A 20,122-nucleotide genomic window follows, 5' to 3' on the forward strand; every position below is an offset into this window, starting at 1 on the left:
CCTCATCCTTCCTCAGGAGCCGGAGGAAGTAGATCCTCTGCTTGCCCTTTTTGAGGATGGAATTGATATTGGTCTCTGAGTTCAGATCCTGAGAGACTGTCATTCTCAGAAACTTGATGGTCTCAACGGTTGACACAGGGCATTTGCACAACTTGAGGCTGCAGCTGTGGTGAAAGGATGAATCCTGAAGTCCATGGTAGTCTCTACAATCTTGAGTGTGTTCAGATCCAGGTTGTGTCGGCTGCACCACAGCACCAGCCTCTCCACTTTGTCAATATGCAGACTCTTCATCTCTGATGACTGTGGTGTTGTCTGGAAACGTCAGGGGTTTGACAGCCGGATGCGTTGGCATACAGTCTTTTCTTGTAGAGAGAGAAGAGCAGCGAAGAGCGGATAGAACCTTGGGGCGCCACGGTGCTGGTGGTGCATTTACATTAGGTGGTGTCCCCCAGCCTAACCTGCTGTGTTCTGCCTGTCAGGAAGCTGTAAATCGGGGGTGCCCAATGCGTCGATCGTGCTCCACCAGTCAATCCCAGAGGCAGTTTTGGTCAATCGCGTGACCACGTGGCAAAAAAAAAAAAAAAAAGTCAGCCTATCATCCATCTCGTTGCTTGATTCAGGTGTGGTCAATATGTCGATCATGCGGGTGGATTGATTGACATTTGGTTTGACCAATCCATTACTTTCTCCACCGCAGTTGCTACCCATCGCAACGATGGTACAATCAGCACCATTCCTTCCTTCCTTCCTTCCCCCTTATTTCTTTCCTTTGCGGCTTCCTTTTTGTCTTCCTTCCCGATTTCTTTCACTACGTTCCGTTATCGTCCTTTTGTTTCCCCCTTCCTTACATCTGCCTTTTCTTCCTTCCAACATCGCTTCCTTTCTGCTATCATTCCTTCCTTCTACATCAGACCTGGTCTCCTCCTCCATTCTTTTGTTCCTTCCTTGTTTCCATCCTTTTTTGTCTTCCTTTTTGTCTTTAACTGGGCAGATGGGATGGTGTAGTTCACAGGCTATGTATGTGCACTTCCTTCTCTCCTACTTTCCTTTCTGCCAACCCTCCTTTCATTTCACTTTCCTTTCAGTTTACACATTCTTTGTCACTCTGAGTCTTTCTTCTTTTGCTTGAAACTGCTTTTCTGCCGTCCTTCTCCTTTATTTTCAAATGCTTCTTCGTAATTCACTTTCTTTGTTATTGACTGCATTTTTGCTATTAACTGAAATACCTGTCACAAAAGTTAATTCTAAGGGATATAGTTATTGGCCCACTCTGTATATACAATATGCAAGTGTGTGTATTAACTCACTTTGTGCTCTTTTAGCCAAACTACGCAGACCAGGCTGGTCTGGCGGCATCCGGACTGGTTCTGGCCTACGAGCGGGGCCACTATGCCACACCTCACGGGCCCCCGCACGGTATGCTGCGGCAGAAATCAATCGGTGAGGTGGTCTGTTTCTCCTACCTGTCCGTGCATCCGCCTGTCTGTCTGTCCTCTGGACCTGCTGGGGGAGTACTGTGATGGTCTGTTTGTCCGTCTCTCCAAAATGTCTGTGAGGAAAGCCACTGTTGTGTTCTCCATGTGCCTGTGGTGAAAACATAACAATTAGAACTTATAGTTGACCTACAAACACTTGAAAGCAATAACACAGGATGCTGCTGTTGATTCTTAGGTTACAATTTGTTCTTTTGTAAATATACAGCACTTGTAACTTGCCTATACACGATAAGGATTTTTGGGGCCAATCAGCAAGTTTAAAAAAAATAAAACGATAACCAATCACCGACCGATCTGATCACAAGATGGAGCAATGAGTCTTTTTAAATTACCTGTTCATTTACTGTACAGTGTTCCCTCATTTTTACACAGGGTGTTACATTCCTCCTCCTCCACCACAGCAAGCAGAATAGCATAACTAGCAAATAGTGAAACAAATAAAACAATGACTGAAGAAATAATTCACACAAAACATGCACCTTAAATCCCATTTACATGCTCCCAGCAAGGAGGTCCTTAGTGCCGCAAAGCCTGCTGGGAGCCTTCCAAAACATGCTGGGACTATGTAAATAGTGTTTAAAGGGCATGTTTTGTGTCAATTATTTCTTCAGCCATTGATTTGTTTTATTATTTGTGAGTTATGCTATTCTATCTGCTGGGGTGTGATCATTTTAGTTTTGATGTAACACCGTGAGTGTTAATATTGAGTAATGACTTACCCACACGGTTATTATGTGGGGCAATGTAAGATGCTTCTCATTACAAATGTAAAATTGCAATTGTTCCTCACTACCGTGTGAGTGCCTTTCATTCATGCAAAAACACATGCTGGGAGGCATGCTAACAATGTAAGCAGTGTGTTCAAGGTACTTCATTGCACTAGTCACAGACTTTCAAACTCATCGTGCACATAAAGTGTGCCACATTTTAAGGCACCCTGCTGATTTAGGACAGAATTTAAGACTTCTATGGTCAAAAAATACAATACATTATGAAAAAAGCAACTTTGAGAGCAGAATATGCGGGGCTGCAAACGGTAAATTGTGAATGAGCAAGAGCACACTAAATATACAGTAGTGTTCAAAATAATAGCAGTCCAATATGACTCACCAAATTAATCCACATTTTAAGTATATATTTTTTTAATCGCTATGTGTCAAACAAGTCACCAGTAGAAGCAGTAGATTCTCAGAAAACCCACAAGACCCACCATTCATGATATACACACTCTTAAGGCTGGGCAAATGGGCAATTTGTTGAAAGGGGTGTGTTCAAAAAATATCAGTCTGCTGTTAACTTTACAAACTCAAAACTACTTTGGAAAAACTTTTTTGTTTCTAGGATTTACCAATCCTTTGAAGCACTAAACTAATATTTAGTTGTATGACCACAGTTTTTTTTTTTGTAACTCCTTTACATCTGCGTGGCACGGAGTCAACCAACTTGTGGCACCCTTCAGCTGTTATTCCACTCCAAGATTCCTTCATGACATTTATTGACAATTTATTTACATTTCTTGAGAAACAGCAATTTTTATGTCCCCCACAAATTCTCGATTGGATTAAGGTCCAGGGACTGGACTGCCCATTTCATGACATTGACCTCATTGGTTTTATAACCAGACTTATAGACTATGTATGTTTGCTAGTGTGTTTGGGGTCATTGTCTTGATGAAACACGCACTTTAAGGGTGTGTCCTCCTCAGCATAAGGCAACATGAACTTTTCAAGTATTTTTAACATATGCAAATCGATCCATGATCCCTGGGATGCGATGAATGGGCCCAACATCATAGTAGAAGAAACATGCCCATATCATAATGCTTGCACCACCGTGCTTCACTGTCTTCACTCTGTACTGTAGATTGAATTCAGAGTTTGGGGGTCATCACACAAACTGTCTATGGCCCCTGGACCCAAAAAGAACAATTTTACTCTCATCAGTCCACAAAATGTTCCTCCATTTCTAGGCCAGTTAATGTCTACTTTGGGAAATTGTAGCCTCTTCTGCACATGCCTTTTTTTTAACAGGGGGACTTTGCTGGGGATTCTTGTCAATAGATTACCTTCACACAGACGACTTCTCACTGGCACAGTTCTTACACGTAACTCCAGACTGTCTCTGATCATCCTTGAGCTGATCATTGGCTGAGCCTTTGCCATTCTGGTTATTCTGTGATCATTTTTGATAGTTGTCTTCCATTTTCTGCCACGCATCTCTGGTTTTGCTCTCCGTTTTAAGGCGTTAAAGCTAATTTTAGCTGAACCGCCTATAATTTTTGCACCTCTTTATAAGGTTTCCACTCTCCAATCAAAATTTTAATCAAAGTACGCTGTTCTTCTGAACAATGTGTTGAACAACCCATTTTCCTCTGCCTTTCAAGGAGAAACGCATGTTCAACAGGTGCTCGCTTCATCTTTAAACTGGTCCTGCCTGATTCACAACTCCATCCATCCATCCATGCATTTTGTTTTGTCTCTCAGCTGTCTTCTCTGAAAATTTTTTTAATAACTTTATTGGTCATTAGATATTTATAGTTCTACGTCAAAAGACAAAAACTACATAAATACTATTTAAAAATAAACTAGCTTTTGGGTTCAGATATCCTGTGCATGACGGCAGAGTAAATGTCTTTCTGTGACCCACATTAATGACGTCACTCATTGAATTGCCAAGTATTAGTCGATCGGCTCAGGTCAATAAAATCGGTGAAAAGTCTACTTATAACTATATAATTTCAAGCAAGTGATACCACTGAGGTCTACCATGTACAGTACATTATCTGCTTTGACTGTTTTTTATTAGCATTCTGAACTGTTGTACAGGTGTCAAAACCACCTGTTGAATGAGCAATATCTATCACCGTCATAGGTATGCCTCATGTGTCATTTTTCTTTTATACATTCTTTGCCATGATAAATGTCCAAAACAAGGCAACTGCAAAGAAAAAAAAAACATGAAAAAGAATTCCAAACGATAAAAGTCTAGTTTAACTTGGAAAAAATTGACTGCTTTGAACATAATAAACAGACTGGTTTGAGGATAACTTTATTCTTCCTCCCTTATTGAGGTTGTTTTTTTTTTTTTTTTTTTTTTTTTTTTGCTTGGATATGTGACAACATCTTCTCCGAAGTATGTTGATTAAAATTCAAATTGGGTGACATCAAGGACACATTTTCTATCATTCTTTTTCTGCGAGTGGGCCCTGGAGGAGTCACAGGATTTCGCTTTGAGTCACTTCTCACTATACTATACTCTTGTTCTGGATTATAGAATGAAGTAATAACAGAGAATGACTTGTAAACTTACTGGCTCAAAGCTTGAGGACAGACTTGGCGGTGGGTAGACAGGCAGTTAGATAGAGACAGACATCCTCATTTTTCCTGTTCCTGTTGGTGTTGCCTTCAGTAGTCATATTCAAGTTTTCTGGTTTCTTCTTCTGTTGTTTTAGGAGTGCCTGAGGAAGAAAAGCAGCTCCTGCATCCTCCGGCCATGAAGTTTGCCCGCAGTCTGTCAGTGCCCGGCCCGGATGACATCCCGCCTCCGCCAACCACGGCACCGCCAGACCCTCCCTTCTCCTCTGCACCACCCCTCGGTTGGAGAGCCAAGTCATCCCAGCAGCCCTCCGTCTCTGTGTCGCAGTCCTTGGCTCCCTCTTCCTCGTACTATCAGCCTTATTCCCAGGCGGTGCACTTAACACAAGTAGGCCGGGAAAGAGGGGGTACAACAGTGGACCATTCATCTTTCTATTCCCACATAGGTGCCCACACAGCCCAAAGTAGGACTGCTACACGTAAGGTTGCCTATACCGGAGAGCCTATCGGTGTCGGAGGCGGCATTAAACCGACTGGTCTTCGGAGGGGCTACAGCAGCGCCATACCCCCGTCGAGCATTGCGACTGTCATGCCGCAACAACAGCAGATGGCTCAACCACAACGAGTAGAGCGGGCAGGGGGTCCTAAAGGTGGCGCCCGGAGAAGCAAGGGTCCTCTAGTGAAACAATCCAAGGTTGAGGACCTGCGAGCAGCCCAGGGCACACTTGGGGGGAAAGTGGAGAAGAGCTCCATTCCCATCCCCACCATCATCGTTAAGGCCCCCTCCACCAGCAGCAGTGGGCGTAGCAGCCAGGGAAGCAGTGTGGAGGCTGACACCCCTGCTCCAGGGGAGGCAGATGAATCCAAATCCCCTCATGGTCCTCCTCCTCGTAGTCCTCCTCCACAGCCCCCTGCACCACCCTCTGTTCCTGCACCACCGCCTCCAGCCTTGCCTTCCATGCGAGCTCAGGATGGGCTGGACTTCACAAGCCAGTTTGGGGCAGCCGTTGTGGGTGCGGCTCGCCGGGACCGTGAACGGTTTCATGAAGCCCGCAGGAAGAGTGCCTCCCTGTTCATGTCTGCGGACGAGGACATGGGTTTTAGTAGCGATGGCATGGGAGGACTAACACGGGCTCACCTGTCACAGCAACAGCTCAACACGCAAGTGGAAAGTTCTTCCTCTAAGCTGCGCCCCTCAAAGTCCATCGACGAGGGCATGTTCTCCGGGGACACCTTCATCCATCACACCCGCAGCATGCCTCCAGCTTTTGGGCTACCAGAATACTCTTCACCGCCCTTGGACTATCAGCCTAAATCTGTGCCTGCTGACCTATACACCGCCGCAGGAAGGCAGCCTGCCCCCTCGTCGACTTTCATTCACCCCCTTACAGGAAAGGCTCTTGACCCCACCTCCCCATTAAGCCTAGCCCTGGCAGCCAGGGAACGTGCCCTACGAGATGACAGCAGGTTAAGAAGGGGCCCAGAGCGTCCTTTCATCCGTCAAATGTCCAGCGTGGTCTTCCCATCATCTACTGTCACCTCGCAGCCAGTGTCGTCTTCCGCCCAGTCCTCCAGCTCTTACTTGGTTACCTCCTCATCCTTGGCTGCCACTACCCCTTCTGTTGGACGTCCACCTTCACCCAGGATCCTCAGAGGGGTCGTGTGGCCTGATGAGGGGGGCAGTGGTGTTGAAAGAGAACGGGAAGGGAGTGGCACGCGTGAGGGACTTAGAGTTCGCTTCTCAGAGGATAAACCGGTCCACACGCACCACTACCAGTCCCAGCCATATCAGCCCAGTTTGAAGGGGAGGGAGCGAGAGAGGGAGGCCTCTAGGGAACGAGAGCGGGAGAAAGACCAGGACGGCTACATGAGAAGAGCAGAACAGGCCGCTAATGACCAGGCATCTCAGCAGCCTCGGCGGTCTTCATTCCTTAGGATGGATAATCAAACTGATGCTTACATTTTGTCCCGCACCACTCCCTCCACTCTACCAACAAGTACTCAGCAGACACCCAATGCTACTGGGAACACTGGGTCTGGCCTGATGGTTCTTCCGCCCCCCGCTCCGTCGGTGGACGCGGATGATGAATTCGTCTATGCTGACCCCCTTCCACCACCATTAGAGTTTGCCAACAGCTTCGACAGAGGATACTCGCAACATCGGCTTCTCCCAAATGTGACTCAAGAAAAGGCGGTACCTCCTCTCTCTCCCCCCCCACCACCACCACCACCTCCACCTCCACCTGGTCAAAAAGAACTGTTTGGAAGTGTGTTTCCAACTCACACGCCCCTGCCTTCTCCTCAAGCAGGGGACTCCACTGCCTCCAGCCTCACTTCATACGACAGCGAGGTAGCTAATCTGACTCAATCTGCTCACTCCCCCTCCCAGACATCACCCAACCCACCTCCTCCCCACTCACCCTCCATCCTGCAGCCCACGTCAACAAGTGGACCCCCACCTCCACCATCAGTGTCGCCACCCCCACCACCTGGCTATCACAGACCCCTATCTGTGTCCCATCCCCACCACCTGTACAACAGCACCAATGCTCCTGGCCGCTCTTCACCCACTCCCCCACTTACTGTAACACCGCCCCCCGCTTACCGGGGGCCCCCTGCACTTTCCTCCACAGCTGCCACCTCTGCTCCTCTGCAGACCACAAGCTGTGCCCCCACAACCGCCACTCCTGTCACCACAACAAGCAGCTCCACACAACTCTACCATGAGCGAACCCATGCCACATACACTGCCTCTATCCAGAACACCCACCACAGGACCAGGGAGCGCCACCGTCCACCCCCTGCTGCCAAGAAGGGAGAATCTCAGGAGACAGTGGTGGACTCTGGGATAGAAGAGCTGGACAGCCGCAGTAGTAGCGACCACCACTTGGACAGCATCCTGGCTAATGTTCGGGGGGACAGAGTGGACCGAGGGGAGAGAGCAGGCAACCGGTTAGCAGGCGGGACAGCAGAATCAGTTGAACGTGGGGATTTTCTGGAGTCTTACATGAGCTACCTGGATGGGCAAACCTTTGAGATGCAGAATGCCACAGCAGCAGCATCAACCTATCCGAAAAGTAGCCGGTTCAGGGAGGGAAGTCGAGGGGACGAGCTCCACAGACAGACCAGCACCGCCCCTGCATCCTTCCACTCCCATAGGCGAAGAGACAACCAGAACCATGGGGAGGAGGAGGACGAAGAGGGGGCCACGACGGAAGACGAAAGCGGCCAGGACGGGTACAGGATGAGAGACATGCAGAATTTAGGACGTCCCAGTTCACCTTATTTTGAACGGCCACGTACTCCCGAAATAAAGCCTCTCTGGGGTGAGGGACAGATTGGCGGGGACACCAGTGGGCAGTTTGCGACACTCTTAGAGGGGAAGAAAATTTACCCTCCAGCATCAAGTATGAAGCCAAACATGATCAATGAGCTGAACAGCAAACTGCAGCAAAGAACCAAGGACAGCTGGAGCAGCCAGAGGCCACTGAGCAGACATAGGTGCAGAAACCTTTTTTGACGTTTCATGACCTTCAGATCAGGGGTGGTGGACTCGATTATGACTTGACACACGACTAAACCATCAATTTTGGAAAAACTCACAAAGGAGTTGACTTGACTTTGATTCGGTATTCACGGGGTTTGACTTGACAGTATTTGCCTATTGATATATGAAATTCTGCATTTTCAAGATCGTGTGCCACAGAACAACTTTATCGTTCAATATAAAACCCAAATAGGTAACCTACATTGTGTTCACAGTTTCCCTTACCAATAATAGCTGCTTGAACATTGCTTTATTTTTCTTCAGTTTCAATGAAAAGAATAAAGTAAAAGACATTATGGGGAGATTGACTTTTGGAACCGTTAAAAATCATTTAAAAATTGTATGGTGAATTTGTAAGTACAACTGAGTAATTCAAGTACAGATATAGAGTGTAAAGGGGCTAATGTATAAAACATTATATTATATGTATAAAGATGGTATAACTACATGACTTATGACTTGCTTAACCCAAGTAAGTCAAAATTTAGTGGGGACTCAACTCGACTTGAAACTTGATGCAGACAGTATGTTTATTTGCCCATACGTATGTGACTTACTCCTATCGCTGCTTCAGATACTCACTCAAACCTCTTGACTTTCTCTATTGATTCCTCAGATTCTCTGAAGATTCAGCTTCAGCTCTGAGTCCCCCATCAGCTCGTTCCCAGTCACCATCACCAATCTCTTTATCACAACCTTCCCTGTGCCCATCTCCGACCCCTGCCTCCCAGTATCCCAACTGGGGACGTTCGCCATCCCCTCAGCCTTCTGCTCCCTCACAGCCTCCCCGTTCCCATTCCCCGCTGTCCCCAACATCCTATTCCCCTTATCCAACCTCCCCCAAGCACAGACCTGTCTACCGGACCAAAGCGCTGGAGTTCCAGTTCATCCCAAGTCGCGAGTCCCGTAAGACAGATCCTCACATGCTCCAGCGTAGGCGAGCACCCAGTCCTCTCATCTCCCCATCAGAGAGGCCCAAACTGGGGCCGCCGCGTCCCTCGTCCCTCCCTCTGCTCCCCACTTCGCCTCTGTACAGTGCCATGTATGACCTACGGGGCTCAATTACCCCACCTTCGCCCGGCAACACTCTTGGAGACCCCTACTTCTCACCCTCACCACCCCTCTTTGCACCTTCCGGAGCCCCACCTCCTCCAAACTCGACCTTGGTCGTTTCCCGCTCCCTTTCTCCCACTCATTTCCTGTCTGGTACATCCTCACCACCCCTTCACCCACTTCCTCCACCCACCTGTCTGAGCTACCCCCACCTGCCGCCTCCATCCCCGACCAAGCCCTTCGCCTCTAAGCCACTGCCCTACTGGACCAAGTATGACGTGGCCGACTGGCTGGGCTACCTGAATCTGGCCGAGCACCGTGAGCGTTTCCTGGACAATGAGATCGATGGCACCCATCTGCCCTCGCTCACTAAGGACGACTACCTAGATTTGGGCGTCACCCGCGTGGGCCACCGCATGAACATAGAACGGGCTCTGAGATCGGTTATTGACAGGTATGGCTAAAGAGTCACTGACGAGAGCGAGGTTGTCATGGTAGACCAGGGGTCAGGAACCTTTTTGACTGAGAGATCCATAACTGGCAAATATTTTAAAACGTAATTTCAAAAGAGCCATGTAATATTTAAAAAAAGAAATACATGTGTATTTGTCCATTTATGTAGAACCAACACTTTTAAAGTACAATAAGTCTGAATTATTTTAAATAACATGGTTACGCTATTGCTAACTAATGATGACAAAAGTACTTCTTACCATTAATGCAATTTATGGTGCTGCATGGTTTTGCTTCATACGTCGTCAGATTAAGCTTCACGCAGGCATTGAGACTTCCATCCGTTAATCGTGAACATAATTTAATTTGATTTGCCATCATGCTGGTACGATGGTGAACAGTTCTTGCCGACAAAGGCATGTCTTTTTTTTATTTGATTATCTTTTTGCGAAGTTGTCAAAATGTCAAAAAGTACGAATACTCCCCATCTGTGAATTTAAACACACTGCAGAATCCTCTCCACAAAGGCTGTCCATTCTTGTTGAAAACTATGGTACTTTTTTTTTCTTTGAGCGACCTTGTCAAAAGCATTTCCATAATTACTTGGTCCAACCATATCGGCTTTCAACCCTTCTGCGCTTGCGTACATCTACTGCCAACACCAAACTACGGCAACCCCACTAGGACAAACTGTCTCTGCGTCATATGTGTTGACTGCACGACAGAATCACATGTACAGTATGTTTTGAGGGCTCTGCGAGCCATATGCAACCATCAAAAGAGCCAGGTATGACTCGCAAGCCATAGGTTCCCAACCCCTGAGGTAGACTGTCACCATGGAAAGTAAAAAGGTCTCCCCTTTTTTCCAAATTCAGATCAGAGAAAACTCTACCGCAGAGACAATTTGGGGGATTTTATACAGGTTTACAGAATCTTTACTTTGCTTCCTTATGTTCTTTTGAACTGTAATGAGTGTACAGGGCTGTACTACAGTTCAGGAGGAGAAAAATTTGAAATGTAACCACTCCGAGTATACATCTACAGTTCTCCAAATGCATCCATGCATCAATTTTCTAAAGCACTCATCCTCGTTAACTTGTGGCAAAAGAATCGGGGTAGGGCTAGCCGATATGACCTCATATTCATATAATGCTATAGATTGAATCTCGTCACAGTAACGGTATGTATTGTGATATGACCTCTTTTCTTAATATGATAATGGAAGTATTTATAAATCGGCAAAGAGATTTTGATAAGATTGAGCCGTGTACCAAAGAAACCTGAAGCTTGTCGATTGTTTTGGCTCACAAAAATGAAGCTTCAAAAGTGGAACCTACTGACAATGACCATGTTTACTTTCAACTCTTTATACACCTGAATTTCTCCTCGCCCTTTACTGATACTACTTTAATCAATGTTGCTTGTTTCCCGCCATATAGATGAGGATTAGGGAGTACACCAGCATGAACTCCTGGACTCTGGTGTCGCACAAGCAAGCCTTCCCAGTCCTTTCTGTGCAGCTAGTAAAGCAGGGAGTAAAGTACAGTCTGAGGACACATTAGCTTGGCGGTGGGTTAAAAAAAAAAAACTTAGTGCTGACAATGAGACACGTTTTATACTGACATAGGTGTCCTGAATAAGTGTCATTGCTAGACTTTACACCGATATGACCATCTTGATCGGTATTGGCCTATAGTTATCATTTTATGACGATTGTCTTTGTCATCATTCGGGATCATCCGCAAAAGACATTTACTTATTATCGGCATAGTGTACAGTCTATTTGAATCCAAAAGCTAATTTCTTTTTCCCTGCGTCGTTTCTTTGGATGTAGTACTGTAAGTATCTAACCACCCAAAAAGTTATTTTAAAATAAACTGTGGCGATGTGGGACAGCGTCTGAGACCGACAATTAATGCCTGAATCAGATTGCAAGACAAATTTTTTTTCACAATTGCACTGAATCAGACTACTGCAATATCTTGTATTCCGCTGTGACCGCATCACCGAGCTTTATCTTGTCAACTCAAACGCAACCGGATACACTCATTACTGTAGTGACGACAACAACAACTGATTGCACAGTGTGTAGTGGTGTCTATCCTAGACTTTAGTCTTCAGTGAGCCTTACAAGTAGGTTTTGTGAACATGGGACATATCCTAACTATGAGGAAGACCTGCTAAACATTCTTCACTGAGTTGCCTAGCTCAGTCAGTTAGCCTGGCTCAGCTACCTTGTAGTCTTCTATTAATTTAGCAATCCAGATCTTCTGTGACGCAGATCAGATAAGCACTAACTCGCTGCCAATCACCAAAACCCGAGACCAATTTTTAAGTTGTGAGCTAATAAAATGATCAAAGTGCAAAATGTTTTTATATTACCCCAGCTGAACTTTAGTGAGATAAATGGGGTCCATCCTTGACTTTAGGATCCTCAAGTAATCTTAGAGGTATGGTTTTGGAATGTTGGAGGAACTGAGATTCTGACACAGTCAGGAGCTATGTAAAGCAACAAAGTCCAACTTGTCTCTTCCTCCCACCCCCCACCCCCACACCCACCCCCCTGGTGTCCTCCAGGCTCTCCAGCAGTCCTTTCCCCATCTCGGTTCTATCGCCTCGCGACGAGGGAAGGATGGATGACGGAAGTCGGAGTTGAGGTGGCGGTGGAGGACAAATTCGGTGGTGGAAGTTAGTGGATTCACTTGAAAAGTTGTGCAAGATGATAGGGTGTGCCAAAATGGACCAACAAAGGGCTCCCCCGTATGCGACCTGCTCATCCTAAAACGCACACCACGACGTCATTTGGCAATGCCATGACATCACAATACCAAGAGTGACCAAAGTTATGGTCGGAAATCCAAAATGGGAGCTGGAGAAAGATTTTGGTTGACATTAGAGATTATTTCCAGGCTTACCTCAGCGCTGTGATCGACATCCTTCGTCACTTTTAATGACAAAACATACAGACTGGTCACTGTATCACGTTGTTGTAGCATAAACAAGTGCCCAGACAGACAACAGAAAAATGGTACACACACTTAGGAAAACCCTTGAGCATTTATTCCATATCCTATTAGTGCGATGAATTGCCCATGTACTAATACACTTTTTGACCTCACTAGTAAGACAATTCAGAGCACTAGTAGAATGACTATGGCAACAGTAGAAGTACATCACAATTGTCAACTACTGTGCAATTTTGCCCCAGCGGTTGTTATACTAGTATTCCAAAATGTTGAGCAGTAGATGAAAGGTAGTCGTAGAAAGAAAAATAAAAGTATCTCTTATTGATATTAGTGCACCCTAGTCACTCTACTAGTGCACCATGGTCATTCTAATGTGCCCTAGTTGTTCTACAGGTACACCGTAGTTATTCTACAGGCATGTGATTTGACTGAATGAAAAAAGACTGAAAAATAGCCAGGAGTCTGAGGGCTGCAAGGGCTGCCTTGGTGGGGGCATAAGGGGGGCGAAGCCCCCCGAAGCTCCAGAGTTGTCAGCATTCTTCCATCCTAAAATCAACACATTTAAACAGAAAATCTAACCATGATAACAGTAAACACATAGTAAACGGACCCGATTATCCAAATGGATCATTAAGCTGGGTGAGCACATTGCAGTATCAATTACTACAGTTTATCAAATAGCAAAAGAAATAGAAATGTGTTGAGTAAAGATACACACCTGCATTAAAAAAAAAAAAAGATACTCATGCAATTACCATCAATATGATCAAAGGATGATCACCAATTTCAACATGCAAGTTTTATAAATTGTATTTTGAATAAAATATATCGACTACATCTATAAATAAATGCTATTCTTTTTTTCAAAATGTACACAATATGTTGTGTATGTTCATTATTAAGATGCACACCTTTTACGCCAAAAATTTACAAATTCAACTAAGTAAACTACTAGAAGTGAAACTAAATTGAATTCAGATTTGCATCACGGCATGCAAGCGTGCTTTCATAGTATGTATATCGTATCCATTCAAAAATGTTTGAATTTTTTAGTTTTGTAAATGATTGAAATGCATGAATTTGACAACAATTATTAACATCATTTCGTTATCAGTAAATAATACAGACATTTTTACAAGTAATTGCTTCTGAACTGTCACCTCGTTATTGACTAGCCTGTCTGCAACTGTGGTTGGTCGTTCGGGTGGATCTTGGCTGGAGTCGTGGAAGTTAACAAGGGATGAAATCCGTAAGGTTTGTTGGCCTTGGGTTTACATCTGAATGTACCAGCTATGGAAAAGTTTGTTTTCCTTGCTTCCAGTTGTTTGACATGGTTTTGTCGTTTCGCATGAACGTCCAATGCCTTGAAACCTCGCTTAACAGAGTGGTAACTTCCTTCTTTCCAATTGTATCGACAATTTCTCATTCCATCCAATCCCATCGGAACGTATTTTTGACACATCAATTTCTTTCACTCGAGAGGCGTCTTTCCTCTCAAGCACCGACATCGTGTTCACTTGGAAATGGTGCCATAAACTGCGTCGTATACAACAAGCATTTTCGTTGGTCAGGAGGAACACATTCGACCAATCAACAAGCATATCAGGCGTGTCGAATTTTCCACCTCCCTTGCAAAATCGGATCGGAAAATGAACGAGTGTGGATTCTGGCACAGGTTATGATCGGAATATTGCAGAACAATAGATTTTTTTTTCATCTATGCAATTTTTAAAGACGGAATTCTGCCTTTAAACAGAAAAATCACATGCCTGATTCTATATTTGCCCTAGTCGTTTTTCTAATTCACAGAAATGTCATTCAGCAGTGGAATCCAATCAAAATCTGAGTCTTTATTTGCCAAGTGCGTTTGCAGCAAGGAATTTTTTTCCCTGTAGAGAGAGCTGTTCTATTACGACGACAAATTTACTGTGACAAAACGTACTTTGAGGACACAAAAACAGACTATGGAGAGTCTCTTAGCAATGAGGGGTCGCAAATAACGTGGGCATCCCAATTCAGTGACAATTGAAGAAATGATGCAGAATCCTGAAGAAATTTAGAGCCTTTTGAAATGACAGCAAGAGCTGCATCGGTGGAATAAACAGCACTAGTAAGATACTTATTCAATAAGTTAGCCCCATTGATTCTATTGGTGCAACTGAAACATCTTTCTACATGTGCCCTGGTTGTTCTACTAACTAGAGCAACCAAGTTGTTCTACGAGTGTGCAGAAATGTAATACAGTCATGAGAAACAGTTGAGGGGGGAATCACTCGTAAGACAGTCATCCTGCTCGTACACCCCGGTCATTCTGCTGGTGAGCCCAAGACATTGGACGACTGTGTCCTTGTCGTTCTAGTAGTCCTTTCCAGTTCTGTAGACCTTATGCACCTACGTCATAAAATCATGTGACATCGCCATAATGCCAGTCAGACTAAGCATTTTTCAAAGCCAAGTCCGTTGAGACGAAACGAAAATATGTCTGATAGCACGACATCCAGAGTTTTGTCCGATAGCGTTAAACATTTATAAGGTGATAATAAACGAAGGAACGTGGAAAAATGAGAGACACCTGGCATAGAGGATCCATATTTAATGCCGAAGTCGATGTTTTCGCTGATAAGAAAGTGGACTGTTAATTCGCTTCCGCTTGACTTGGACAAAAGGATATACATGTATCTGGTGAGTAAGTCGTTGAGATTTACACGGAAAACTTTGAAAGCGTATAAAAAAAGTCTGGACGCATACAAATACTTAGTTGCTGGATCTGTTCTCAATCAGGAATAAATCCCACATAGTGATGGACCCAGTCAGATTTTTTCAATACAAATAACATTTGAATAAATGACCCCTGGTTTTACACATACTCGCAAAATATATGACAGGGAGTCGTCTCCTTTGTTCATGGAAGCATATCGTGGCCACACGAGAACCTTTATAAACTTCTCTCAGATAGACGGTTTATTTTCTTTTTTTAAATACGCATTGTTCTCAAATGAACCAATTTGGCATTGTTAAATACTTCTTAATAATTTTGAGATTGAGAAGAATTATTCCTACCTGAAATGAGTGACCTTTAATTGCTGAAATCTGTTGGTCTTTTCAACTGGTATTCCATACAATGATCTATTTAAAGATCTGTCTCGTTTGTTGTGACAACCGACAATACAAGAGGTGTCAGGCATTGTGAATATTCTGCTCCCGTTCAATGTCTCCCACAATGTCGAGCAGTTGTTTGACTTGCAATATGGCGCAATGAAATCGGTGACGTCATGTGCACGAGCTCTATAAATGTGCCCGTTGTTTTACTAGACTAAGCACTGAATTGTCGTACGAGTGAGGACAAAAAAAAAAGGGGGGAAAGTAGTGCATGGATAAATCAGGGCACGAGTATGTCTAATAAATGCCCAAACAGCTTTCCATTCATGCACAAACACACCTTTATTGGAGATATACAGGTATAACGAGTTTCTTTAAAATACACAAGGACATTTGAGGACTTCCTGTCTGGCAAAGCCACTTCCTGCATACAAACTGCCATGTCCCACTTTCTTCCCATCCCGGGGAACTCGTTTTACTACAGTATTTGGATTCTCTGTACAACTTTTTACCGGGTCAGCGGACATCAGGAGCAAGATGATTTCATTTTTTCGTCCTTACTGTTATTCCCATGCTTTGAGTACCAGACAAAGTATTTTTGCATTTGAGCACATTTCATACGTATATATTTTTTTTGCTACAGTTAATCTCATTTTTGGAAGTCAAGGTTCAGTGCTGGGACGCTAACATGCTCACATAGTGCTAAGATGCTAAAATTCTAATGATGCAGCACTAAAAGAAATTGAGAAACTTGAAAAAAGGGCTCTCTCTCACACAAACATTTACATTTAATTTGGGGTTTCATGGTAATAGTGTAATATGCTGTGATTGGTCATCTCGTGATGATTGTGAATAACAATAAGGACGAATTAAGGTGTGCTTTTAAGTTCTATACAGAATCTCGTCTTCCAAATGAAAAGATAAACGCCGCTGCTTTCTATCCAGTTTTGAGCCCTCTATTTTATTTACTTTTGTTGTTGTTGACCAGCTTGGTTTTATTTTTATGCAAAAACATCCTACTTGTTTCAGACAGGTCATGTCCATCAATAAACATTTGGCTCAACTGCATAGAAAGCAATTTTTGTTCATCTAAGAGATTTTTTTTTTGTAAACAATTATGAACTGTGGAAAGATAATTTACTACTTATATACATTATGTATATGTGACCCACATATACACACACTCCTATAAATATGCATATAAAGTGTTTAAAGAGAAATTATAATAAAGACAGTGACAGTTTTAATACATGTTTGGATTCCCTTCATGAAAGCAGTTGAGGATTAACATGGAGCAAAGAGTCAATTGAGCATGCCTACCTACATTAATTTGTATGCATGAACAAAGGAATGAGACACTTTGGAGATAGTGAACATTATGACTTTATTGCCATTAATCTTCAATTCTCTTCAAAAGGATTGTAAGTGTACCAAAATGGATGGAAAACATCCCCATCTGAACAATGACGGCCTAACTGCCCGTCTATTTCCACCAAAAGAGGTTCTTCACCCAATGTAGCGGAACAGGGGGCCACAGAACGTGAATGCAACCTTCGCGGCCATCATGGAACGTGTGCCACAGGCCAGAAAACCCGGTGGTCAACGGACCTCCACATCCCAGCCAAAACTATGGTCCAAAAGAACGATTTGGAACACTTCCTCTGACCAATTCACCTGGGAACCTGGGGGGGGGAATTAAATAGTCTTGAGAAAGCCCTACAAACCCATCTTGGGAAAAAAAAAAAAAAGAGCCTAATTTATGTCTCCTCAGACTCTGCCATGTCAAGAGCAGAGCTGCACTTTTATCAACAGGAATCTTCTGAGCCCAGTGCAATCCATCACCGAAACCATTTAAATTCATATTGTATATATATATATATATAAAAAAGTTCTATCACCTTCATGCATTGCAGCCCACATCTAGCAACGCAGGACCAGCCCCTGAGGTGCCCAAACCTGGTGGGTCCACAGACTGAAGATTCCATTAGTTTTCTGTGGCAATCTGTAAACAAAAATGAACAAATTCTAATTTACAGTGAAGTCATGCTTTTTAAAAATTATTCGAATACAGAAGTCTCCTCAGAAGCTTTGGCTTGTCAGGGCCAAAGATGCACAGAATCTCCATGTGGTCTCAGAGCCCAGTGCACGTCATCACAAGAGAATTTTAAAACTGTAGGAAATGAAGGCCGAGGGGGATGGGATTCTACGAATTTCAATATTTTGTATACGTATTTCTCTATCTTGCATTAGCTTGTAGCTACGTAACCACCTGGCTGGCTAACCACGTGCGACGAGACCGAGGAGCCTTGAGATTGCCCACATATTTTCCAGGCAAGACGCGCCCCACTCAAACATGATTGGCTCCTGCCTCACGGGAAGGGTCGGCTCTCGAGAGGAAACGAGACGACCATCCCAAACATGTATGAAATTAACGAGAGGAACGAATTGAAAACGGACTTTGTAAAAGTTAGGTTCAAGGTGAGGATTGGGTCTCTGTGGGGAACTAATAAGGCCTCCACACATAAGTCATATTTTGCCGTCTGGACGCAGCAGCGCAAATATCGGAGCCAGTAAATTTAGAGCAGGGCGTGTCCTGCCCGCAAACTACGTGGAATCCTTGTACTGCAGCAGAAAAATGTGAGACTCAATTGAACAAAATCGTCAGTTTAACGTTCACCCCCAGATTGATAAATGACGCCGAACTAAAGATAGACAAAAACTTTAATAACGTAATACATTTAATTGGGCGAGGATCACAATAAAATTTAGAGGTACTGCTTTTAAAAATGGCAAATATGTGAACTACGGCGTACATAGTAACAATTGCTTGCATTAACTATTACGCTATCACTCATCCTTATTAGTACAGTAATTCGATATTGAGAATTGACTCTTACCCAGCTCCACGTCATGAGCACAACTGAACAACGTGTGCCTCAGATGCTTCGATTTTATGCTCACTTAACGGCTTCCGGTCACTTTTGTCTGCTGTATCGCCACCACGTGGATTGGAGGCATACAGAACAGCAACGTTAAACCCCCCCCCCCAAAAAAAAAAAAAAGAAAGAAAAGAAAAGTTACTGTTCCCGCGATGCTTTGCATCTTAAAAGATGACACAAGCAACTAAATATGACGAATTATGAAGTTAGTGTGAAGCGGGAATATTCTTCTATTTCGGCGCATTGTGATGTTGACGTCAAATCAGCTCTCCACGTCATTGAGTTTTCCAAGTAGGTTAGAGCAAGACTCCGTTTAAAAATCAGGGAATTTACTGTTGTCTTGCTAATTAACCGACAAGCAGAGCACATAATACAACATTGACGCTAACTAGTAGTGGCAGCATGCTTTTGCGTTTAATTCGGCGTAATCTACTAACGTCAAATCAGGTTTCCATAAGTGAGTCTTCACACTGATCCACTTTCAAGATGCGTTAAAGGTATTGTAACGAAACTTTATTTTAAAAATGGGAAATTAATTATTTACAGAATGATCAATTGATCACACGAGTCATAATTATAACAGTAATGTCAACTAACAGTGGGAACGCGCTTCTACGTTTAATTCGGCAGGATGAAATGTAAAATCGGGAACACGACACCGTGAGCCATTTAAAAGTGAATTGTAGCAAAAATTAATTTGAAAATCAGACGATTGCCCGTTATCTCTCCGATTAAATGACAACACGAGAACATATGAGAATGACGTTTGCAAGTGACGTCAATGTACTTCTATGTTTAATTCGGCATGACAGTTGATGCAGTAGTAAACTTCCCATGGAACACTTTATACACAGTTGTCCATTTTCAGTGGGAATTGATATGACTGCAGCAAGACTATTTGAAAATGTGCCAGTTTAACATAGAGTCGTTGAATGACAAAATATTGAAATTGTTTGAGTACCACTAGCGGGCTTGTTTGATTTGGCGCAACACTTGATACAATTTCCCACTGCAAACCTTTTATTAATTTAACCTTGCTGTACTTTTAATGTGTCCCCTCTTTTGTCTTTATTGTATACCAAGGGTTTCCCAGTGTGTCCCATCTTGTTTTGATGGCAGGATGACTAACAGCTGGATGACCGTCTGCTGACTGTTGCTTCCAGCCGTCATTACAACAGCTGCGACAAACGGCTTGCCATTTAGGCAAGTTGTGACATGGTCAGGCTGCAGGAGAACTACATAACATGAGCTAATA

The 20,122-nt window shown here is 43.8% G+C and overlaps 1 protein-coding gene, 1 long non-coding RNA gene and 2 other non-coding genes across 4 annotated transcripts in view; 1 reads left to right on the forward strand and 3 right to left on the reverse strand.

Moving 5' to 3' along the window:
* shank1 (SH3 and multiple ankyrin repeat domains 1) overlaps positions 1-12,180 on the forward strand; it is a 95,548-nt gene extending 83,368 nt beyond the window's left edge. The window contains exons 24-26 of the mRNA XM_061845026.1: positions 1,323-1,440; positions 4,948-8,311; positions 8,974-12,180. Of these exons, the coding sequence (XP_061701010.1) occupies positions 1,323-1,440; positions 4,948-8,311; positions 8,974-9,874 (4,383 nt within the window). The 3' untranslated portion in view covers positions 9,875-12,180. The remainder of the gene's footprint in view (positions 1-1,322; positions 1,441-4,947; positions 8,312-8,973) is intronic.
* Positions 1,212-18,985, reverse strand: LOC133513931 (uncharacterized). The gene is made up of 6 exons (XR_009798654.1): positions 18,826-18,985; positions 17,827-17,930; positions 15,890-17,610; positions 1,501-1,584; positions 1,308-1,421; positions 1,212-1,226 (listed from the first exon to the last, which is right to left on the reverse strand). It is a non-coding gene; the product is annotated as an uncharacterized LOC133513931 (long non-coding RNA).
* Positions 17,689-17,778, reverse strand: LOC133515165 (small nucleolar RNA SNORD88). The gene has a single exon (XR_009798981.1). It is a non-coding gene; the product is annotated as a small nucleolar RNA SNORD88 (small nucleolar RNA).
* LOC133515164 (small nucleolar RNA SNORD88) lies at positions 18,001-18,091 on the reverse strand. Its single transcript, XR_009798980.1, has one exon. It is a non-coding gene; the product is annotated as a small nucleolar RNA SNORD88 (small nucleolar RNA).
* Positions 18,986-20,122: the final 1,137 nt, after the last annotated feature.

This window comes from Syngnathoides biaculeatus, chromosome 16, assembly GCF_019802595.1.
Source record: "Syngnathoides biaculeatus isolate LvHL_M chromosome 16, ASM1980259v1, whole genome shotgun sequence".
NCBI classification, from domain to species: domain Eukaryota; kingdom Metazoa; phylum Chordata; class Actinopteri; order Syngnathiformes; family Syngnathidae; genus Syngnathoides; species Syngnathoides biaculeatus.